At 51.7% G+C, this 24,179-nt stretch overlaps 1 protein-coding gene and 1 non-coding gene across 2 annotated transcripts; one reads left to right on the forward strand and one right to left on the reverse strand.

Annotated features, from left to right (window-relative positions):
* Positions 1 to 1,144: 1,144 nt before the first annotated feature.
* On the reverse strand, positions 1,145 to 8,360 carry Prss16 (serine protease 16). The gene is made up of 12 exons (XM_047559279.1): positions 8,291 to 8,360; positions 8,064 to 8,224; positions 7,177 to 7,276; positions 6,909 to 7,038; positions 5,333 to 5,456; positions 5,070 to 5,147; positions 4,934 to 4,981; positions 4,272 to 4,559; positions 3,435 to 3,576; positions 1,545 to 1,724; positions 1,323 to 1,468; positions 1,145 to 1,213 (listed from the first exon to the last, which is right to left on the reverse strand). The coding sequence occupies exons 1-12, from the start codon at positions 8,358 to 8,360 to the stop codon at positions 1,145 to 1,147; spliced, it is 1,536 nt and encodes a 511-aa protein (XP_047415235.1).
* A 12,335-nt stretch (positions 8,361 to 20,695) lies between these two features.
* Trnai-aau (transfer RNA isoleucine (anticodon AAU)) lies at positions 20,696 to 20,769 on the forward strand. Its single transcript has one exon. It is a non-coding gene; the product is annotated as a tRNA-Ile (tRNA).
* Positions 20,770 to 24,179: the final 3,410 nt, after the last annotated feature.

Here is a 24,179-nt window from a genome sequence, read left to right on the forward strand (position 1 = left end):
AAAAAAAAAAAAAATCAAGATCTGGAAACACTTTGAACAATCCTGAGTTCCTTCTTGGTTCCACCTCCCCGCTGCGGACAGAGTGATGGTCGACTGGAGCCCAGAGGGGCCCTCCCTCCTCCGGGACAGCCACTCTCTTCCACACTAAGGGACCCAGGTCCACATCCCACACCAGGCTCTACCCAAGAACCTGCGGACGAAGCGCCGACGCCTGACGCCCGATGCCGGACGCCCGCGGCTGCGCTCTGCGCTGGACCTTGCAGGCTGCTCCGCGGGCCCTCGCTGAATTGCTGGGGCTGGCTCTGAGCTTGCTGTCCTCCCGTCTCACTCTCCCCAGAACTTCTAGGATCACAGGCCGGTGTAAGTTTTCCAGTGGGGATTCTCCATTACTATCAAGAACTTCCTCCACCACTTCTGCTGTATGCGCCCACCCTGGCACCCACTCCCCACCACAGTCCCAGTACTGAAACAAATACTTTGTGTGAGTTGAGAGGACCAGGTTTAAATATGCGTATTGTTGCCTTTGCTTCCTTGAGGTGAACAATCACCTCTTGGGATCCTGTTCTCCCCTGCAAGCTACACAATGAAAATCTGGCTTGTGCATCATTTTTGTCTGTTTTGTGCTGGCTACTATTCTAGAAACTGAGAATATAAAATCACAAGTGGATAAAATTCCCTCTTTATGAAGCTTACCATTACACAGAATATGAAATAATAATGCAAATTACATAATAAAGTAAATGATGACAAATACTGTAGAGAAAAAGATGGAGGTGGGCAGGGGTGTTGGGAGTGCAGGAGCTTGGGCCTTCAGCACGTTCTCTTCCTCCAGAAATAAAAGAGGAGCTGTTGTCCAGTATGATGGCAGAACACTCCTCTGACAGAGCAGAGCAGAAAGAGTGGCATCTCTCTGACATTTAACATGCAAAACACTAACATCCACAATGAGAAGGTCACCACTGTGTTTGCACATTCTTTCCTGTAACAAAGCACTTGTGGTCCGGGAGTGAGGATGTTTGTAGACACAGCCAGTTATGCACAGAATCCCAATCCCTGGGAATCTCCTTCTGAACGCTGTTTTGTCCAGTGAATGAGTATGTCTGGGAGGAAGGTGGCCAGGCAGGGAGCAGTGGAGGGGCAGGGCTCAGGCCCCTCTGGGAAGCTGGCCCTGATTTGCCTGCCTGAGCCAGGTCTGCAGCTGCCGGAAGATGTTCTGTGGAGAGGAGGGAACCGTTCTGAAGGTCTGACCCAGCACCAGCAGAAGGAAGGGACGTGGGATAAGCATGCCAAAGAGAGCACGGGGTACCCGGGCCTTTTCTCACCTGGCGCCCGGAGCGGAGGCTGGGAGAGTCTGAGGGCCTCTCGGGTGCCATGTCCAGGCAGTGGGAGGCACCTGGGATGAGAAGGGCTGGCTCTGAGGGTCCCAAGGCCTGTGTCACACTTAGTACATGCCAGGGGTCTGTGTCCCCTGGGAAGAAAGAAGAGGTCGGTGTGCTGAGCTGGCCTGGCAGAGCTTTCCCGCCGGGTGCTGGTGGCAGGCTCACCATTAACAAACAGCACTCGGGTGGCACCAGGCCTCTGGCCACCGTAGTAGGCGTTTGTCTGGGCCACGGCCTGAGCAACAGAGGAAGCCGAGAGTCCAAACACTTGCTCACAGAGGTCCAACTCGGAAGGCAGGGCTGGGAGCTGTGAGAAAGGACATCCAGGACCCTTGCAGGTGACGTCTGAGGAGGGAGATACCTGAGTGTGAGAAACAGGTAGAGCCGGCCCCCGACCCTCCACCACCACTACAGATCTCCTCAGGGAGCTGCAGTGCTGTCAGAGAGCAGCATCCCGAGAGGCGACCGTCCAGAGGGACGGGGCTGCTGCGGTGAGAGCTGGCCAGGAGGTGGGATGCCAGGGGAGCCACCATGGGCTCAAGGACATCCCGCAGGCGCAAGTCCTGTGGAATCAGAGCGAGCCAGAGAGAAGAGAAAGCACGTGCATGGAGGAGACAGGATGTGCGCAGGTTTGGCCGTCAGAGGGCTCTGCAGTGACTGAGGCTGCAACTGGACCAGGTCTCCGCTTGAAACCCAGAGCTCACTGCAGTCAGGGAGAACCTAGCTTCTGTGACCCCACACTACCTCACTCCTTTCCATTTACTAAGTACCTACCATCTGCTCAGATGTTGGACTATTGGGCACTGGTGGCAAACAAGACAGGTTTGGGTTCTGCTGCTTGCTGCAGGACAATGGGGGGGAGTGGACAAGAAAGGCATGGAGGACAGACTGGACTGTTGGAAGAGGAGACAGCTACCAAGGTGGGCATGGGAAGGCTTCCTGAGGGGGCATCTCGTGTGGAGACTTGAGGATGAGGAAGCTCTGAGAATCGGGAATGTGCAATCCAGCAGCCTGAACAGCACCTGCAAGGCTTCCAAAGCCGTTAGGAAGACAGGCTCTTGAGGATCAGAATGTGAAATGCCTCGGCAGCAAGCACTTGCAGAATACTTACTGCACACCAGCAGTATTCTTAGCATGTTACCTACATTACCTCCTTTAATCCTTGAAATAGCCCTATGAGAGAAGGACCCTTACTATTTTTATTTTAGAGATGTAGACACTGAGGCATAGAGACCCAAGTCACTTGCCCAGATTTGCCCAAGATCACATAGGGAGGACATGGAAGTGAAATTTGCATATTTTAGTTTAAACCACTATCTGCATTCCCTCCAAGAGACGAGAGGATTTTGAACTGAACTCTGGGTTAGAATGACCAGATTTAACAACACAGGATATCCAGCTAAATTTGAATTTCAAATGAGCACATTTTAGTATGCCACCTTTGGGACACATGTATATGAAATATTTTTTGTTTATCTGAAATTCAAATTTAACTGGGTAACCTGTATTTTGTCTGGTAACCCCACCCTGAGGTTACTCAGAAGCCAAGGGAAGGTTTTGAGCAGAGGTGGAACAAGGACCTTCCTGGGTGTTGTGTGGTGGACTGTACAAGGAGAACTGGAAAAGCCTGGAAACCTGGGAGAGGGCTGGTCAGGGTCCAGGGAGGAGTGGGTGGGCCTCTTCAGGACCCCAGCAGGGAAGAAAAAGGGGGAGGGACCAGAAGGGACCCAAGAGTGGTGGCACTCAGTGACTAACAGGTCATCTGAATGGCGTGGAAGAGGCATTTAAGACTCAACTCAGGATTCTGGCCTGGTGGCAGGGAGAAAGTGTGGACATCGCTGGGATGGGAATACAGGAGGAGCAGGCTGAAGGTCGGCGTGTGAGCATGAAGAGGCCCCTGAGGTCCAAGCTCACCCTCCCCAGCCCACCATCTGCAGTGTACCCAAGGTTAGGTGAGCCGTCCTACGGAATGAAAATCAGCCCAGATCACCTGTGTGATGGCCACTGGTATGCACAGCATGTATGTTTGGGGCAATGGTCACGCCAGCCACTCACAGAAGCCGAACTCTGTGCATGTTTGGTACAACCACTGCCGGTCACCCAGGCCAGACGCTTGGTGCTTGGTGGCTCTCAGCTGTGTCACTGTCTCTGCTCGGGAAAGGCTTAAACACCTTAGGCCCAGGCTGTGCGTGACAATCTAGGAAACAGAACCACCCACACTCACATAAGTTTTTCTTCTCCCCCCAGCAAGTCAGGCCAGAGGCCTGTCAGACCTATAGGAGTGTGAGCTCCTGGTAGTCAATGGTCAGAGCAGGAGAATGTTTGGGTCCCTGTAAACTAGTGATTGGGCGCTTATCACCTGTGAGTTCTTGGGCAAGTGACAATATTTTGGACTTCAGTTTCCTCTTTTGTAAGTGGGGATTGTAATAGGCCTATCTCATGGGAATTCAATGGAATAATATGTGAGGCACGTCTTACAGCACCCAGACCAAATAGCACCAGAAAAGCGGGTTGCAATTGTGGATTCAGAGGTGTGGGCCCAGTTCCCATGAGAGCTGTTCCCAACGCTATGCTTTTTCATTAAATATTAATTGAGCACTTGCTATGTGCAGGGCACTGCTGTAGGCCCAGAAAAGAGGACAGAACGAGAGGAAAAACAGATAATAACCAGACTTTCTAACATTTGCATACTGCGTTCTAAGCTCCCAGCTACCTGCTTTACAGGTCTCTCTTTTCACCTTGCGAACGTCAGCTCTGTGAGGTATCATCCCCATTGTACAGATGAGAAGCTAAGGCCCTGAGAGGGTTCTCGCCTAAGCCACGCAGAGGGGATGCAGCAGGGGCCTTGGTCGGCTAGCTCCTCTCTGCGTGCTGGGTGGTCTGGGCGCTCACCTGCACCGCGCGCCGAAGTCCACCGTAGGGCACCGGGTGGCTGCCGTTGCCACGGCTCGCGAGGAGTCCGCAGAGCTGCCGCACGCTCAGCGGCGTCCCCGCCTGCCCGTCGTACTGCACCGCACCCCCCACTAGGGCCTGCAGCGCCCCCAGGAGCTCCGCCTGGTCTTCAGCTTCGCGCAGCGACCCGCAGACGCGCAGCTCCGCCCGAAGCGCGGCTCGCGCGGCCCCGCCCGCGCGCAGCCGCCGCTCCACCTCCGCGAAGGCTGCGGACACCGCGGCCAGACACTGGGGGAGCGAGGGGTGGTGTGGGAGGGGACCCAGGCCCGCCGGGCTGCCTCCCAGGACCGAGATCCTACAGAGGCTCCCGCGCGCAGTCCGACCTCCGGCCCTCAGGCCACGCGCACCCGGGGCGCGCCCACCCCCAGCTCGGGATCCTCCCGGGCCCGCTCCCAAGTTAGGTGCGCCTGGGCTTCTGACGCCCCGCCCACACGGAGCCCGCCCTCCGGATAGACCCGTCCCTCCAAGCCCCGCCCATAGGTTCCCGCCTCCTTCTGAAACCGCGAGCTGCCCCGGCTCCCGCACCCCGCGGGCTGCGCGCGGCCCGGCCTCCGGGAGCCGGCCTCTCGCGCCATCCCCTCGCCGGGGGTCCCGCCTCCTACCTGCAGCGACCCGCCAATCGCCACGCTCGCTAGGCCTCTGGACACCACCTGTGGTCGGACGCGGAAAGAGACTCAAGGGCTGGCCAGGGCCCGCGCGCTGGGACCCCGCTCCCGCATCTGTAGCCCAAGTTCTTACGTCGTTGTACTCGGAGAAATCAAGCGTCGCCCGCACCGGGGCCGAGGAGGCGACCGAGGCGAAAATGAGGTGCGGGAACTGAGAGAGGAGGGGCGTCAGCGCGCGCCCGGCGCCGCGCCCTCAGCCTGGTGGCACTCGGCGCGCTGGCCCGCGCCGGGGTGAGACGGCCATGCACGCGGAGGGTCGTGGAGGGCGTCCTATTACGGGCGACCTGACCCCGCGTTCGGTTCCCTCCCCCCGGCCCACCGCAGCGGTCCCAGGACCTTCAGTCGGGTCCAGGCGGCCAAGGAGCCAGCGTAGGAGCCTCCGAAGCAAATCCAGGGGCTGGAGGAGGAGACGTTGAAGAGGCGGGAAAGCGCCCGGCGGGCAGATACCACGTCGGCCAGCCTGGGGACAGGGGCGGCTCGGTCGGCCCACCGCGGTGTGGATTCCAGCAGATTCCCCATCAACCCGCGGGAGGCGGACCCGGAGACTTGGATGGGCTGTCAGGCCGGAGGCCGAGCTCTGTTTTCAGGCTTTTCGGAGGGACCTGTAGGTCACGTGCATTTCCGAAAACGCCTGTGCCTAGGCCAGGGATCCTGTCCTCTCCTGCTGGGAAGCCTCTACTCACCCCACCCCCACCCCGCCTTTGACCGTTTTAGGTAAAAAAGGAAAACTTTCCGAGGCATTTTTTTTTCCTTTTTTCGGTACTAGGGTTTGAACCCAGGGATGCTTTACCATCGAGCTACATCCCCAGCCCTTTTTATTTCTTATTTCAAGACAGGGTCTTGCCAAGTGGTTTAGGGCTTCACTAAGTGGCTGAAATGGACCTTGAACTTGTGATCCTCCTGCTTCAACCGCCCCCACCTGGGATTACAGATGTGCACCCCCGTACTGGGCTCCAGGGCATTTTATATTAAAACTCTGCAAACAGCGAGGAGTTGAAGACCGTGGAAGTGAGCTACTCGGAGGAGGAAGGGTCCTGGGCTGGATGGGTTAAAAGGTATGGGAGAAGGTGAGGCACAGGAAAGGCAGAGAAATACAGGGATACATCCGACATCCTCTTCTCCCCCGGAGGGCTTTCTTTCTTCACTTAATGCCATATTGCTGCAGTTAGAAGCCAGTTTAGTTTGTGGGAAATTGAGATGTAGAGACACACAAAGAGAAAGACGTGGGCACAGAGAGGTGGAGGCAAGAATGAGAGATAGGCAAAGATGCTGCTAGGGAGACAGAGACACTGGGTAGGGGAGGGGGACTGTGTCCTGTGGAGGACATGAAACCCGGGGGACGTCGTGGAGCACAGAAGGAGGTGGGGAGGGGCCCTGCAGATGTCTGGGGGGAGCCACTCCTGCAGAGGGAAGCCTTAAGAGGCCCAAGACAGGAATGTCCCTGTGTGTGGAGAGCAGCAAGGACCTCCATGCAGCTGTTGAGCGCGGGAGGTGGGGGTCAGAGCCCCTGTCAACTGGGTGGCCTTGTGGGCCCTTTAAATACTTGGGCTTCGCTCTGAACAGTATGGGGACGCATGAGGGACTGGAGCCAGAGAGGGTCATGACCTGGTGTGTATTCTAACAGGATCATTCTGGTTTCTACCTGCAAGTCAAGGGCAGAACCAGGGAGACTGGGGAGGGGCTGGTGATCCGGGTCAGTGTGCCACAGTGAGACAGAGAGACAAGAATGGAGGAGGGTAAGAGAAGAGCTGGGAGGGTGGGAGACCCAGAGGTAGAGTAAGACAGTGTGGGAAAGACCGGAAGCCAGAGACGTCAGTGGCACCGGCAGTGGAGAAGAGAGGCTCAGATGCAGAGGGTCCAAGAGCAGACATTCCTAGTCCTGTAACCCAAACACGTTCCCTGCCCCACTCACGCATGGCGGCTGGACAAGTAGCGAAGCTGGGCCGTGCCCAGGCCTCCGGAGGGTATGCTCAGGCCATAAAATCTGTGTTCCAGGCTTATCACCAGGGCCCCAAAGGCAGGGGCCAGGGCTGCAGGATGTCCTGTGAGGAGCATGTGGTGGAGGGAGATGCAAGCTGGGCACAGGCCCTCGTGCCCCCAGGCCTCACAGTGCCACCACTGCAGTCCCCTCCTGTCCTCACCAGCTCCCGACCATGCCTCTTCCCTCCTTTGCCTCTTACCTGCCATCACTGAGCCGGGACCAAGGTGGCCCTCACCCCCAAGATGCAGGAATACAGGTCCCTCCTGGCCAGCTCTGTGCTGGTCATTCACCCAGTACCGCTGTGGGGTGGGAAGAGGGAGAAGAAGGGCGTTGTCTTGAGAATGCTGACAGTGCTGACCTTCCTCCCCACCGTCCAGGCGGCAGTAAGTTTGTTTGTGGGTTTACCTCTCTCCTTTCTCCTCATGCAGAGTGCAAGAGCTACGTATGCAGATATTTTAGTCTGCTCTTTCATTCCTAGGTCCCCAGCCACCCACCCCAGGGGTGACTGGTGCATATCAGGCCCTTGCTATTTCTTGAAGTAGTAATCATAGGATAGGTAATGAATTTGGGTGGATTCAGGAATAGGGATCAAGCTTGGGAGACTGCATATAAAGGAGGCACTGGGAAACGGAAATTTACTTATGCATTTAAAAGGAATTTGTGAATGACTGTTGTGAGTCAGGTCTGATTACAGTGCTAGTTCACACTGCTGTTACATACTGGTGGAAGGCTCCGTGTGCAGTCTGCAGGATGAGGAGAGGGGGCACTGAGCGCACTAAGAGTAAGAGGGACAGAGAAGGAAAGAGTGAGGGACAGCTCACCAGGGACCAAGATGTGGGACACTGAGGAGAGAGGGGAGAGTAAAGGTAAAGCTGAGACTGGTGGGGGGGCTCTACTAAGTGGAGCTGACACCCGGTGCGGGGGTGCTGCACTAAGGGACTCTAAGGGGACACTGATGCTGGTAAGCAGCATGAGATTTAGGTCGGGGCAGAGGTGTGGGCTGCAGGGCAGTACACTGAGAGACAGGTCAGAGTTGTTCACCGAGGGCAGGCCAGTGTGGGCAGCGAACTCCTCTTCCGGCCTCACCTGCAGGAAGGACCTCCCGTCGGAGGCATTGAAGGGGTCCAGCGGCTGCTCCAGCCACCCTGCTCTCGGGAGGGCTGCAGCGCCTGGGCCCAGGTGTAGGCGCGGGCCAGAGCTCTCCTGAAGACGCTGAAGGTGCTCCCCCAGGCGCCTGAGGAGCGAGGCTGCAAGACACAGGGGGGGAAGTCAGGTGGCCCCCAGCCCCCTCTCGACCCTCAGTCCCCACTTACCTGGAGCCGAAAGCCCCCAGAGGGAGGCCAGGAGCAGAGGGCCCAGCCACGGGGCGGGCCCAAGGGCCATGAGTGCAGCGCGGGTGAGAGGACTCCGGTGTCCTGCCCCGACTCGCCGAGGACCTTTATCACGTCTCGAGGGGCTGGCCCAGGCGTCTTTTCCGGCGCCTCTCCTGGCAGGTCAAGCGTCTGTAGGAACCGCTGCAGCGGGGCAGGGACGCCAAGCCTGAAGGTCGGGCCTGCTGGGACTGCGCCGGATTCCCTGCCCCTCCCTGTGCCCTCCCGCTCCTCCGCTCCATGGTCTGCCCGCCCTGGACCTCTGCTGCGCTGCTTCTGCGCCCTGTCCTGCCCCTCCGCCCGCCCTTCCTACCCCTGCACCTCCTTGGACCCTCCGAGGCCGCTTGCTCTGGTCCTGGCTGTCTGCCCCACCGCGTCTTCAGCCTCTTGGTGGTCCCGACGTCCAGTCCTGCCCCTCACCGCTTTCCAGCTTTCTCTTGTCCCACAACCTCGCCCTGTCTACTCCCGGTCTCTCGACCCAGCTCGCCACCTGCCTTGGAGGGGCTCTGTGCGCAGCTCCGCTCCCTGCGTTTTGCTGTTTCCGTAAACCCCAGGGACTTGCTCCCTTGCCTGGATCAGATCCTCGTGCCGTCTGTTCAGAAAGGACTTCCTGTGGCCCTCCTGGCCTAACCCCTTCCCAGCCTGATTCTGTTCCTTTTCATAGCGCTTATCACTGTGAGAAACATTATATATAAATATGATATACAATATTATATATGAATTTAAATATTTTAAAACTTGTGTGGCTTATTTAGGTGCGGTGGTGCACACCAATAATCCCAGCGACTCAGGAGGCAACTTGGTGAGACTCATCTCAAAAAATAAAAATAAAAAGGACTGGGAAATGTAGCTCAGTGGTAAAGTGACCCTGGGTTCAGTTCCCAGCACCAAAACACAAAGCAAACCAAAACAATGTGACTCCTTTCTGTCTCTTACTAGACAGTGAGTTCTTGAGGGTAGGGGTTTTCAGCTCTCCTGTCCATTGCTAATCACTTTGTTCCTAGAGGTATAGATAGTGGGCAATCAATAAATGTTTGCTGAGTGAATGAATAATTCACCACCTACTGCTGCTGGTTCTACTTTAAATACAAAATTGGATCTGATGGCATCTTTCCACCTCCAGGGTCGTCAAGTCTGAGTCACTGTCCCTCTGACTTGGAGCATCACAGAAGCCTCTGGAATGGTCTCCTGTTTCTGCCACATGATACTCTCCATTCCACAGTCTAATAAATATGAATCTAATCATTCTCTCGCATCTTACTCAAAGTAAAACCTAAAGCTTTTTTTTTTTTTTTTTTGATGCCAGGGTTTGAACCCATGGCCACTTAACCACTGAGCCACATCCTCACCCCTTTCTTATTTTGAGACTGACAGTCTTGCTAAGTTGCTGAGGCTGACCCTGAACTTGCAATCAGTCCTCCCGCCTCACCCTCCCTGGTTGCTGGGATTACAGGCGTGCACCCCACACCCGGCTCAGACCTAAGCTTTATGTCTTTGAAACTCGTGCCCAGCCCATTGCCCTCAGAGCTTCTCCCACCGCTCCCTCCTGTGTGCCTGCTCAGTCCCCGAACTGCTCCATATTTCACAGCATATCAGCCACACTCTGATCTGTGCCCTCAGTGGACAGTTCCGCTCAGGTTGGCAGGTTTTGTTTTACCCCTTTCTCTAGTTCCCTTAGTGTTTCACCTCACAGAGAGGTTTTGCCTCACTTCCCACAGCCTGTCCCTGAAATGTGTGCTGCTGTGGTCATTGGTGCCTCCATATACCAGACCACTGGAAGCCCTTGATGGGTGATCAATAAACATAGAACTATATGGGTGGATTCATTACTTCAGCAATTGATTTTCTGGCCAGTGAAAAATCCCAGAGAATGTTTTAAAACTTATGTGGCTTAGTTAGGTGCGGTGGTGGAGATAGAATGAGTGGAGATAGAATGAGAAGCTGGGGAGTGTGAGATGATCTGGGGTGAGAGGCTCCTGGCCCAGTGGCGGCAGGAGCAAAGACAGTCACCAGCTCAGTAGACACCTTTAAGGAGCATCTGTGGTCAGGGCCAGGGGAGAGTGAATGAAGGAACTTGAGTGAGGTGGGAGGAGAGGTCAGCAGACTCAGCCCCGTCCAAGAGCCATGGAATGTACACCACGTGTTCTTTCTCCATCCATCTGTTGACGGCACCAGGCGGGTTCCATAGCTTGGCTATCGTGAGTTACCCTGCTATAAACATTGTTGTGGCTATGTGGGTGTATAAACATAGATGTGCTATAGTATGCTGATCTTAGTTCTTTAGGGTAAATACCAAGGAGTGGGATAACTGGGTCTTATGGTGGTTCAATTCCTACTCTTTTGAGGAATCTTCATACTGCTTTCCAAAATGGTTGTACTGATTTGTAGTCCCACAACAATGTATGAGTGTACCCTTTCCCCACATCTTCACCAGCATTTATTAGTATTTATATTCTTGATGATGGCCATTCTGGTTGGAGTGAGAGGAATCTCGATGTAATTGTTGAGTTTGTTTGTTTGTTTGTTCCTTTGTTTTTGGCACCTGGGATTGAACTCAGAGGCACGGGACCACTTAGCCACATCCCCAGTCCTATTTTGTATTTTATTTAGAGACAGGGTTTCACTGAGTTGCTTAAGTGCCTTGCTTTTGGTGAGACTGGCTTTGAACTCACTATCCTCCTGTCTCAGCCTCCAGAGCCACTGGGATTACAGGCATGTGCCAGGAGCCTTGCTCAATGTAGTTTTGATTTGCATTTCCCAAATTGCTAGGGATGTTGAACATTTTACCTGTGGACCATTTGTATTTTTTGCTTTGAGAAATGTCTGTTTAGTTCTTTTGCCCATAGAATAATAAAATTATGGCATTTACTGGTAAATGGATGGAACTGGAGAACACCAGGCTAAATGAAATAAGCCAGATTCAGAAAGCCCAGGGTCAAATCTTTTCTCTCATATGCAGAAGCTAGAGCAAAGTAAGGGAAAAAAAGGCGGGGAGGATTCCATGAAAATGGAGCAGAGATCAATGAAATAGAGGAAGGCAGTTCAGGGGGAGGGAGGACGGACAGGAAAAGGAATGAACTTTGGAATGAAATTGACAAATTGTGCTTCTTACATATATGAATGTATCATGATGATTTCCACCTCTATGTATATCTATAAAACCCCAATTAAGAATAAAAATAGAATGAAGACCGGTAAGTAGAGGAAGAGGAATGGGGAAAGGTGGGGATGTAAAGAGGAAGCACTGGGGACTGAAATGGAGCCAACTGTATCCCATGCATGTATAAATATGTCAAAACAAACCTCACTGTCACGCATGACTTGATACATGGACAAAAATAAAGCACTTAAAAAATGTTAAACCTTAAAAAGTCACAGAGTGAGCTTTGGCTTTCAGTTTTGGCGTATGTTGCCATAGAAGGTCCCTTAAAAACTGAATGTGTTAAGTCAAGCATGGTGGCAAGCACCTGTAGTCCCAGTATCAGAGGGTGAGGCGGCCGCAGCACTTGAGCCCAGGAGATCAGCCTAGGCCACATGTGAAGACCCTGTCTCTAAACAAATAATTAAAATTAGTATATTGGTATACCTATTAATTTGGTTTTAGGTAAGTATCAACTTCCTAAATTATTTTAATTGCTACACTGGAAAGACAGATCTTCACCCCAAGTTAAAAAGAGGAAGACAAACAGCCCAATTAAAAAGGGGCAAAGGAGCGGTCCGTCCGCCGCGGCTCCCCCAGTACCTCGTGTGTTCGGGCTGGAGTGCAGGTGTTCGCTGCTGTGGATTGGGCCCGCGATGGCCGGACCTGGAGTGCGGAGGCTCCCCGCGGCCTCCCGGACGTCACCATGCCTAAAGTTCCAAAGGGAAAAAGTACAGTGTGTGTGTGTGTGGGGGGGGGGAAGTCATCCATCCATATAGTAGAAAAGCAGCTCAGATTACGAGAGAGGCCCACAAACAGGAAAAAAAAAAAAAAAAAAGAAAAGTTGAAGAATGAAAAGGCCTTACGTCTCAATCTTATTGGTGAAAAACTGCAGTGGTTTCAGAATCATCTGGATCCAAAAAAATCGGGGTATTCAAGAAAGATGCTTGTAAATTAGTTGAAGGGTATTTAAATAGATTTAGCAGTGAGCTGGAGCAGATCGAGTTACATAACAGCATCAAAGACAGGTAGGGACGGCGGCACTTTTCCTGGGAAGCAGTTATCAAGCAGCCGATGGAGCGTGAGCGACAGCAGTATGAAGGACATGGCCTTGAGATCCCAGACATTTTAAATGCAAACAATCTGAAAACTTTTAGGGAATGGGATTTTGATCTGAAGAAATTGCCAAACATTAAAATGAGAAAGCTCTGTGCTAATGATGCAGTTCCTAAGAAGGGCAAGAGGAAAACTATTTTAACTATAGACAAAAATTTAGACGAATTGGAACTAAAAGGTGAATCAAATGACTCAGATGAAGAAATGACTCCAGTAGCTTGTCTTTATTTGAGAGCTTCAAGTCACACTCATTAATTTTGGTAAATAATTATCTAGACATAAAAATTTGCTATTTACTTCATTTTCCTGTATAATGAGGGTCCCATTTGTAGTTTAAAAAAGTTATGATTTTTATTTAAAAATGAAGGTTGCTATTCATTTATATTAAGTTGCTAAAATAGATATAAGTTGTATTAGTCTGTTTTCAGTTGCTATAATAAAATACCCAAGGTTAGGTAGGTTGCTTATTAAGAAAAGACATTTCTTTAGTTCATGGTTTTGGAGGGTGAAAGTCCAAAGGAACGGCCCTGGCAAGGACCTCTGGCTATATCGCTTCATAGTGAATGACATCACAATCCATGCAGGAGGGTGGTGAGACAGGACACCAGAGAACAGGAAGGCTAGTAATGACTTCTCACTAGGCCCACCTGTTAAAGGTACCACCACCTCTTAACATTGCCACACTAGGCACCAAGCTGCCTGTACATGAGCTCTTGAGGGACAAATACCAGAAGTGATCTTTTAAAGACATTTAATCTGAACTTTGTACAAAGGAAAAGTAATATGTGTAGGACAAAATGTGTTTTCAGTTTTTTCCTTATATGGAAAATATGTAGGAAAAATTTGACTAATCTCCCAAATGGGGTGAATGGACAATAACCTGTTTTCTAAGAGATTCCTGTGGGCATTTCTTAAATTGTGATAATAATGAACTTGTATTAAACTGATTTCTCTCTTAAACATTAAACCTAATTTCTTTCCTTATAAAATGGGGAAGAATTTGGTTGTGAATTCATATTCATCAATAGATTATGCATTATCATTTATATTTTCCTGAGCCAGAGGTAATGGTTAGAAACAGAAGTAATTGGTCTCTGTGGTTATGTTGATCCCCACACTTATATATGTTATCTTTTGACAGAATAAATTATTTAGGCTTGCTCCTTTTGATTATATATATTTTTTCTACTTTCTCATTGTGAAAAGTGATAAGTTTCTAAAAGGTTAAATTGACATACAACAATATTTCAAGTGTCATGAAAAACATCCATGTATTAGAATTTTGTTAGAGAAAGTAAGCACAAGTAACCTTTAGTGTGTTTTTTAAAGGATGTGATATAAATATATTTATTTTCAAGAAAAGGAAAACATTAATGTATGAGGTTAACTTAATAACTGTTTTGTTAGCAGTTTATATGAAGTGTTATAACTTTTTTACTTTTGAAAATTAAAAATAAAATTTAATTTAAAAATAAAAGGGGGCAAAGGATAGGAATAGACATTTCATCAAAGATGAATGAGCACATAAGAAAAAAAAAACTAACATCATTGGTCATTACTAAGTACAGAAAAAAAACCTACAAGGAACTTTTTTATTTTCAAGGTCTTTGGTAAGTGCTCTACCACTGAGCCACACTTGCAACCTAACATACCTCCTCATACAGGGTTGGTTGTAATGAAGAAACAGTACCAGCGCTGGGAATGTAAATTGGAACAGCCACTTTAGGAAACTCTTGGACTCATTAAAAACAAACAACAAACAAACAAACAAACCCAGTGCATGTCTGTAATCCCAGCAGCTCAGGAGGCTGAGGCAGGAGGATCTCAAGTTCAAAGCCAGCCTCAGCAATTTAGCAAGGCCCTGAGCAACTTGAATAAGACCCTGTCTCAAAATTAAAAATGAAATGGGCTGGGGATGTGGCCCAGTGGTAAAGCGCCCCTGGGTTCAATCCCCAGCACCAAAAACAAAACAACAACAAAAACAATGGCTACAGTTAGTTATGATTTACATGCCTTAAAATTCAGTTTTGTTTTTAAGTGACAGGGTCTCACTATATCAACCAGGCCAGTCTAAACCTCCTGGACACCAGGAATCCCCCTTGGGAACCTGAGGCTTCCCAGGATTGGGTTCATCTTTTTAAAGTGTACATTCAGTGTGTTTAAGTAAACCCACGGATGGGTGCAAGGTCACTGATCTCCAGCGCAGGGCATTTCCAGCACCCCTGCAGACGCTGTGTCCATCTGCAGCACTTGCCATCCTCAGCTCCAGGCCAAGCCACTCCTTGTCCCTCTCTGTGGAGTTGCCTGTTTTGGACATTTCACATGAGCAGGATCTTACTGTACATGCTCTTTTGCGTTAGGCCTTTTCACTTTGTGTGTTTTGGAGGCTCATCCATGTTGTAACTGGTATATTCTTTCTTTTTATGGCTGAATAATATTCTACTGCATGGACATAAGACATTTCATTTCCATATTAATAGTTGATGGACAGGTGGGTTATTTCTGCTTTCTGCTGTTTTGAATGATATCACTATGAACATTTATGTGCAGGGTTTTGTGTAGACACATTTTCATTTCCTTGAGTAGATACCTATATGTGGAGTTGCTGGGTCATGTTTAAAATGTTTAAAATGATATATACCTTTTTAAGCAACTGATGAACTCTTTTCCAAAGTGGCTCTTCTACTTTGGTAGCATCTGACTCTTCTGGGAAGGCTCCAACTCCAAGCCTGGAAATGCCGGAAAAGTGAGAACTGAGAGATGCCCAGAACAAAAGAAGAGGCAGCCTTCAGGAGCAAAGAACCCTTTGAGTGGGGAAATCAGGTCTTTTCTGGCTGGTGAGGCCTGGACTTTCAGCTCAATGGCTTGGACAGACCAAAGGTACAGACAAAACGTGTAGGCTTGAAAGATTATGTGTCTGCTATCGAGTCCACGAGTGAGGCTTAAAACCAGTTTGTACTGGACATTTGTCCTAGATGTCATTAAGGCAAGGGTGGAGGCAGAAGAGATGGCCACAAGAAGATGGAATGGAATCATGAATCATTCAGTGGAAATGATGGAGAGAGGGGCAGTTGAGAGGAGCTGTGGGGAGAGGGGTGTCTCTGGAGCTGAGGGGAGAGGGCTGGTCCTGCAGAGCTGAGGGGAGAGGAGGGTCCAGTGGGCTGTGGCCAGAGGGCTGATTCAGTGGGCTAGAGTGTGGTCCTAGCTGCTGTGAACCGGGAGTTTGCTGCCAGGGCCCTCACCCTCTCTTTGGCTTTTGTTCTCATTTCCTGGGACCTCTTAGCAGAAGCCAGCTCTCCATCTCAGCAGGGAATGAATTAAGATGCTGTAGGCTTTTGAAATGCATCCCCAATGACTCCTGACCTTCCAAGGGTAGCACACACACTTGTATTAAGTTCCCAGTGTCTCATCCAGCACTCACTGCACAACTTCAACCAATGGTTAGGAACTTTGATGGAACCCACCTGAAAATCATGAGCACCTTGAGATTTATGTGAGTTTTCTGGAGACCTTGATTCCCTCCCAGCCTCTCTGCCCAGTGTCTGAAGGCTCAGATGCAAGGAAAGGAGCCCTGTCTGTCTAAAGTGACACTTGCTGAGAGGCTGGACTCCTGGCTTCCTCCCTGCCTGCCCCTTCCTTTGGGACTTTCTTCAGGGCTCTCTGGGGGCCACATTCCTTCTGCAGAGAAGCTGCTGCATTATCCTCCAGATCCTCAGGCACCTCAGAAGCAATTTGAACTTAAGAAATTTGTTATCTTACAATTTCTGGTTTTCATTTTTTAGTACTTGAAGCTGCATTGAAAGGACTTAGGATCCCTCAAAATGAGTCCTGGAGTCATTATCTCTGCTAGGGTCATGCTTGTCTGGGTGAGGCTGTGAGGCAGAGGCAAGTGCAGGTGTGTTCAGGTGTGCCCAGGCCTGAGGTGCAGGGGCACTGCAGTGTGTGCCCAGTGAGGCCAGGAGGGGCCAATGCCCTTGTATTCTGGGTCACTGTGTTTTCAGTTCTGTACTGTATGGTACATGCAAATTACATTGCTGTTTAGTCTGTTTTGTGAGATATATTTAACTTTTGTCTCCAAACCAGCTGATAAACATCACTATCCTCCTTTCTTCTAAAATGTTTAGCTAGAAGTGAGCTACATTTTCTTGTTTCTATCCAAAATTATTTCCATGGCAGAGCCAGCCCCCCAAATGTGATTTTCCCTCACAAATCACAAATATTGTCACAAGCTTTTTCACACCAACATTTTAATGTGTAGTTCATATATTTCCTTTGCCTTGTTAATGCAGACAGTTAAAACACGTTCTTATGTTACTGAAATTTTGTCTGCTTTCCTGACTACATAGGAACAACTTCAAACTTATTTCAGCTCTCTCAAAGGGTGTAGACTGAGTTTGACTTCATATGCCTTGGTTACTGTGAGTCACAAGACCATGGTGATCTTACTTAAATGCTCAAAGTAAGGATCATGATGGGGTGAACAGCTACTCTTCTTGTTTTTCAGGGAGTGAAGTCCAGTGGATAGTGCAGCAGTTGTCAAACTAAGGCACTCCCATCCTTAGGAAAGCAGGAGGCCGTGTAAGCAGCACACCCCAGGTTACTTCAGGTGACATATCCTAGTCAACAACTATATGCTTGGGTACCATATGGATTTTATCTGAAATTGGTCACTACAGCTAACATCAGTGGTCTTTTCTCATATTCTGAAGGAAAAACACTCTTCTCACTCAGTCTGGCCATGTTCCTTGACTCAGCGTGCCAGGAGCTCTTGGCACCAACAACAGGGACAACTGGAAAGTCTGAGGAAGGTTTAGGTAACTGAATTGTTCTAACAGTCAGGTAAGTCAGCAAGTCAGGAAGCTTCCAATTGTTCACTTTAAAGAAGTGAAGGAGAATCTAGTTATCAAATAGAATGTGAAAACTAATTATTAGTTGTGAATTGCTATGTGATTTTTGGCAAATAATTCAGAAAGTTTAAATTGTGAGAATTTTGTATAACAAAACTTGACCTATTTTTATTTGTATGCTTAAATTCATTTTCTCGGAAGTTATAAATTAGGCATAAAGTTAATGCTGAAACTTATTATGACCATGTGCACCTTTACTGATGATTATGTGAACTAATTAAAAAGCCTGTGTCGTTTAGATAAATATGTAATTATTTTACATTTACATTTACTGATTAGTTTGTAAATTCATAATATTTTGTTATGGTTAATTATATACAAGTAATAATTTTAATGATAGTTCAATGCATAGGAATTCTAATAAAAACTAGAGCTTTATGCCATCTACAAAGTTAATTGTAGTGTGCACGTATGTTTTTATTGCAGGAAAGTAGGACGTAAAAATCTTAAAATAACTATATTATTATATTATTTTATATATTAACTTATGTTATAATTTCTATACATATTTTATATTATGATGTGTATCAGTGTAATTGTTAAAAAAACAATGACATAAAATTAAAGGTTTTAAAAAGTGTTGGTGCATTTAATTTTTCATAATAATTGTATTAAATCATTCATAATTCATAATCTGTTCAGTAAGTTAAAAATGATGTAAGAATTTGATTTTTTAAAATGTCAATGGCTGTAATACAAAAAAAAAAGCTTAATCTAAATTTAAAACAAATTAGTGTGTGAGTTTTGTAAGATGGGGAGGGAGGGAGGTAACTATTTGGAAGCCTCAGCTAGGCTTCCAGTGGATGGACTGAGCTGGGAGTTTCTCAGGGTCGTTTCCACTGGACTCAGTCTCTGAGACCAAGTACGAGGCCCCACTCAGCCCAGACGCAGTTCTGGAGCAAGTCCTTCCAAGTCTGAGCGGCTGGCGAGGAAGCGCCGCAGCCAGGACACAGGACCCGCCTACTCTTTTTGCGGAAGAACAGAATTTGAGAAACTTGAAACTTGCCGGAAAATCTAGAGCTCGCAGCGCTCTGTCGTCGCAGAGGGGGTCGGAGTCCTTTGTATCTGAAATGTCTGGCCGGGTGGCCACCAAACGGGCCGGGCCTCACGCCGCGGTCCCGGGAAGTCGGGCGCTGTGCTGCGGCCCAGGCGGGTTAGGTCTTCCGGCTCCCGCACACCGGGAAGCGCCCTGCCCGCGTCCTCGCCGCGCGCTCTGTGGCTGCGAAAGGGGTCGGCGCCGCCCTTCGGGAACTCGGGAACCTGCGGTTCCGGAGCCACGAGCTGCCCCAGGAGCGCGCGGAGAGCGGCGGGTGCGCGGCCGGGAAGGAAGCCTCTGGGCCGGTGCGGCGGGAGGAGCCGGGCCGACAGCCTCCCGCCACCTCCCCGCCACCACCGACCGCACCTCCAACGTAGTGAGTTCGTTTCTGTTGAAAAGGGTTTTCTGGGAACAAGAAGACATCAGAACTCCCGTGACATTTGCATGACGCCGGATGAGCTGTGCGCTCCACTTCGACCACCCGAGACCAGGAGAGCGGCAGAAGTGGTTCCCCACGCCTCTCGGTTTATGGAACGAGTCGACTGAGCTACGCATCGTGCTGTGCGGGCGCCGGGGCTCGGGAGAAACGAGCACCGTCAGCCTCGGCCCGAGGAGCTGAAGAGGACCGCGAGCCTTTGGTGACGATGACCGCCCACGTGAAGCAGCAGACATGTGCAGGGGATGGGCGTCCCCGAGCTGGCTGCAGGGAGGTCAACCGCCGTCCTGCCCTTCCGGACAGAGGTGGTGGTGCACGTCCGCGTGACCCAGCTGGGCGTTCAGCTCCGGGACCCGCCTTCGGGACTGGGGTGCAGGTCAAGGTCCGCCTGGACCCAGCTGGGCGTTCAACTCCGGGCCCCGCCTTCGGGACCGGGGTGGTGGTCGAGTTCCGCGTGACCCAGCTGGGCGTTCAGCTCCGGGCCCCGCCTTCGGGACGGGGGTGCAGGTCGAGGTCCGTGTGACCCAGCTGGGCGTTCAGCTCCGGGACCCGCCTTCGGGACGGGGGTGCAGGTCGAGGTCGGCGTGGACCCCGCTGGGCGTTCAGCTCAGGGATCCGCCTTCGGGACCGGGGTGGAGCTCGAGGTCCTCCTGGACCCAGCTGGGCGTTCAGCTCCGGGACCCGCCTTCGGGACGGGGGTGCAGGTCGAGGTCCGCGTGGACCCAGCTGGGCGTTCAGCTCCGGGACCCGCCTTCGGGACGGGGGTGCAGGTCGAGGTCCGCGTGGACCCAGCTGGGCGTTCAGCTCCGGGACCCGCCTTCGGGACGGGGGTGCAGGTCGAGGTCCGCGTGGACCCCGCTGGGCGTTCAGCTCCGGGACCCGCCTTCGGGACGGGGGTGGAGCTCGAGGTCCGCCTGGACCCAGCTGGGCATTCAGCTCCGGGACCCGCCTTCGGGATGAGGGTGGTGGTCGAGGTCCGCGTGAGCCAGCTGGGCGTTCAGCTCCGGGACCCGCCTTCGGGACGGGGGTGCAGGTCGAGGTCCGCGTGGACCCAGCTGGGCGTTCAGCTCCGGGACCCGCCTTCGGGATGAGGGTGCAGGTCGAGGTCCGCCTGGACCCAGCTGGGCGTTCAGCTCCGGGACCCGCCTTCGGGATGAGGGTGCAGGTCGAGGTCCGCGTGGACCCAGCTGGGCGTTCAGCTCCCGGACCCGCCCTTCGGGATGGGGGTGCAGGTCGAGGTCCGCGTGACCCAGCTGGGCGTTCAGCTCCGGGACCCGCCCTTCGGGATGGGGGTGCAGGTCGAGGTCCGCGTGGACCCAGCTGGGCGTTCAGCTCCGGGACCCGCCTTCGGGACGGGGGTGCAGGTCGAGGTCCACTTCCGCCTGGGTGGCCTTCCGCTGCGGGACTCTGTCCCGGATCCTCCCTGTTTCTGAGTCCTCCGCGGGGTCGCGAGGACGCCGCTCCGGTGACGTTTTCCCTGCCGTTTCGGGACAGGCGAGCTCGAGAGGCGGGATCCTCCAGGGCGGCGCCCTTCCGCCTGCTCGCGGGAGCCACGGCACAGCGCAAAGCCAAGGCCGAGAAGGCGCCACGAGTTGGTCGCGGCTGAAGTCGTGGAGCGAAGTCTCAGGAAGGAAGACCGAGCCCCGGCGGAGAGCCGGGGGCGGCGAGCAGAGGCTCGACTGTACCATGATTGAAGAAGAGCCCGGTCCCCGCCGGCCGGTTAGCTCAGTTGGTTAGAGCGTGGTGCTAATAACGCCAAGGTCGCGGGTTCGATCCCCGTACGGGCCAGCGCTCCGCTTTTCCTCCTTTTCGTCCCCCTCCTCACCTCTAATAAAAACCTTCTTGCCGCCGGCATTTCCCGCTGGCTGCACCAAATCGAGTGGTTGTTGAGTCCGCCTCAATCCTCAGCAGCCGCCCCACTCGTTTTGCCCCGGCTACTCCAGAGGCGGCGGAGGGGAGAGGAAGAGCGTGTGCACAGCAGCATGGAACCCGAGGCCAGCGTCCGGCCCGGGCGCCTTGCGCCGCCTTCTTCACGCCCTGAGTCGGAGCTCTCGTCCTGCGGACACCGTGGCGGGGCGCGGTGCACACGGCCCCGCCGCCTCTGCGCTGTGCTGGGCGCCCCAGACCCGGTCCCGGAGCAGGTCCGCTCCAACCGCGTCCAGGACGCGGCGAAGGTCCGACGGAGCGGTGGTCGCCACGATCGGTTTCCAGCCCAGTCTTGGCTCGGGCTCAGCCCGGGGTAGAAATCCCCCGGCGGCAGCGATGCCCGGGGCACGCGAGACAGGGTCGCCGCGCTGCCCGGGCGAGGACTGCTGGCCCGACTGACCGCGCCGGCCGCGGGGCCCTCGGCTGGGCAGCGGGGCTTCGCCTGACCGCTCCGCCGGGAGGCGGGCGGGTGGAGTTCCGGGCTGCAGACAGCGGGAGGGAGGCCCCCGAGAGCCGCGTCCTGGTCCCCACGCCCGTGCGGTGCGAGGACGGGGTGGGTGCGGAGGAGAAAGGCTACGGCTTTGCTAGCCGAGGAGAAGCAGGACTCCTGCCCGAGGCCGCGATTTCCCGCCCGTCCAGGGGAACTGAAGGTCTTTAAAGAAGCGCGTCAAAGGCTGCACCCCGGAGTTTCCTGCAGGGGAATTGCGATCCGCCTGTAAATTCGGGGGAGGGAGAAGAAGAAAAGGCAGGTCTGTTTTACAAGCCTGAGCGCAGAGCAGCAGGGACTGTACTCAAAGCAGGAGGTGGTCGCCCGAGTCAGCCGCTCCCGAACAGGGTCCCTAGAGGAAACTTACTTTTCCTTTTGAAAACAACTTGCGCTCGGTGGGAAAGCGTGACGGGGAGCAGGGCCCTCCCCGCTGTCAGCATGGAGACTCACCTCAGTGTTTTCCGGCGCCGCACTTACAGGAGGAAGGGAAGCCTGTCAGGGTCACTGCTGGAGGCCACAAACGGGGCCGCACAGAATCGTGGGTCTGGAAGAAAGAAAGATAAACAGAGTCTCAGGAGAGAAGGAAATGTAGACATGTCAGACGACAAAGGGACATTTTCCAGCGATAAGAAACCCTGCGCCATGCTGGTGACTCTCCAGTCCCAGAAGGATCCTAGTCTTGGGGGAGGAGGGAAGCAGTGAGTTCAGGGATGGGCCATTTCCAGAGGTCAAGTGGGTTGACACACTTGCCGGAGCATGGCTTGGTTGGCACACAGGGGTTTTAAGACCGGAGTTGACCCTGATCGGTTTGCAAAAGCATGCTCACAGAAGTGACTGCCACTCAGAGACCGACCGGGTTTAAAATGGTTTCTGGGGTTACCTGGCAACTCCTTTTCCGGGACCTCCTGGTTCCTTTATGTTTAGTTTGCTTTTGACCTGGGGGATGTAGTTCAGGGGTACAGCACTTGCCAGGCATGTTCAAGTCCCCCAACATCAAAATCACCTTAAAAATGCGTCTTTAACATCCTAACGTCCATCCAGACAATTTTATCTCCGAACTTCCCAATACATTTAATTAAATTAATTATGTAATTTATTGTTGGTGTGGGGAATTGAACCCAGGGGCACTTTATCATTCCCAGCCCTTCTTATTTTTTATTTTGAGACAGGGTATCTCTAAATTGCTTAGGGCATATGCTGTTATTGAGTCTGGTCTTGAACTTTCAAACCTCCTGCCTCAGTCTCCCAAGCCCCTGGAATTACAGGCATGTACCATCACACCTGGCTTTCCCAAAGCATTTTAGACACCTTCATTAACTTTCAGTTCAGTGATAAGCAGTAGTACTGTTAGGGAGAGGGTGAGGGCACTCCTGGTGCAGGGCTGTGGCCGTGATTGTGACTTGGGTGATGGACTAGGGGTATAAAACTGAAGAGTCTGTGGAACACACAACCACCACCACCATCACCAACAACAAAATCTCATCTTGACCTTTCTGCCTCAAATCAACCAGAAACAACTAGCTACATTCTGGTGGTTTTTACTGACCTAACGACCTAAGGAGGAGAATCAGCCCTTCCCATCTGTGCTGCTTTTGATGTGACTTATACTGACCTTCTGCTCTTTCTCTTAGCTGAGTACTGTGACCAGCCAATGGGAAGTTAGCAAACATGACAAGATTCTTGAAAAAGATCCTCTGCTCTTCCTGCTTACTTTTAAAAATTTTAAATAGATTTGTTTTTTTAGAGCGATTTTAGGTGCACAGTGAAATTGGGTGGAATCCAGTGAGTTCTCCCACATCCCTGCATGGTCCCCACCATCAACAGGTGCAGCAGAGCGGTGCATTTGCTGCAGCTGAGGAACCTGTGCTAACACATCCGCAGCGTCATCCCCAAAGTCCATGAGGGTTCAGCCTTGGTATTGCGCATCCTATGGGTTTGAACAAACGATTCACTATCCGCAATTACTGTGTCATACAGAATGGTTTCACTGCTCTAAAATCCCTCTGTGCTCTGCCTGTCTACCCCTCCCTCCTAACCTCTGACAACAATAATCTTTACATTTCCATGGTTTTGTGCATTTCCAGATGTCCTAGTGAGTGAGGTAGTATGTAGCCATTTCAGATGGCTTTCTTTGACTTGGTAATGTGCAGCAAGGTCCCTCCTTGCCTTTTCGTGACTTATTAGCTTGTCACATTTCAGCCCTAAGTAATACCCCACTGTCTGGATGCCCCAGAGTTTATGCATCAACACACCTCCTGAAGGGCAGGGCGACTGCTTCCATGTCTTGGCAATTATGAAGGAAGCTGCTGTAAATGCTCCTGTGCAGGGTTTCTCGCCAACACATTTTCAGCTCCTTTGGGTAAATACCAAGGAGTGTGATTGCTGGGTCACGTGACAAGTGAGTTTAGTTTTGCATGAAACTATGACCAAACAGTCTTCCAAAGTGACTACCACTGGGCATGGTGCTGCATGCCTGTAATCTCAGCAACTTGGGAAGCTGAGGCAGAAGGATCGCAAGTTCAAAGCCGGCCGCAGCAACTTAGTGAGACCCTGTCTCAAAAAATAGAGGACTGGGGATGTGGCTCAGTGGTTAAGCACCCTTAGGTTCAGTTCGCAGTACCAAAAAATAAAGAGAGAGAGAAATCCAAACAACTCTGGTAAGTATGGGGTACTGCCTCAGCATCATTCTAAGCTTTAACTCCCTGATGACATGAATTGAACATGTCCTGTGCCTATTTGCATCTGTGTTTCTTCCTTTGTGAGATATTTGTTCAGATCTCTTGTC

Source organism: Sciurus carolinensis, chromosome 7 (genome assembly GCF_902686445.1).
Source record: "Sciurus carolinensis chromosome 7, mSciCar1.2, whole genome shotgun sequence".
Taxonomy (NCBI): domain Eukaryota; kingdom Metazoa; phylum Chordata; class Mammalia; order Rodentia; family Sciuridae; genus Sciurus; species Sciurus carolinensis.

What these genes read in the sequence shown, in the direction of transcription:
- Prss16 (XM_047559279.1), bottom strand. Translation starts at nt 8,360, where the DNA reads ATGGCCCTTGGGCCCGCCCCGTGGCTGGGCCCTCTGCTCCTGGCCTCC. An exon ending in ACGGGAGGTCCTTCCTGCAG is followed by an intron (nt 7,277 to 8,063) that starts GTGAGGCCGGAA and finishes CCCACCCCACAG; the next exon opens with CGGTACTGGGTGAATGACCA. An exon ending in CGATTGGCGGGTCGCTGCAG is followed by an intron (nt 4,560 to 4,933) that starts GTAGGAGGCGGG and finishes TCGCTCCCCCAG; the next exon opens with TGTCTGGCCGCGGTGTCCGC.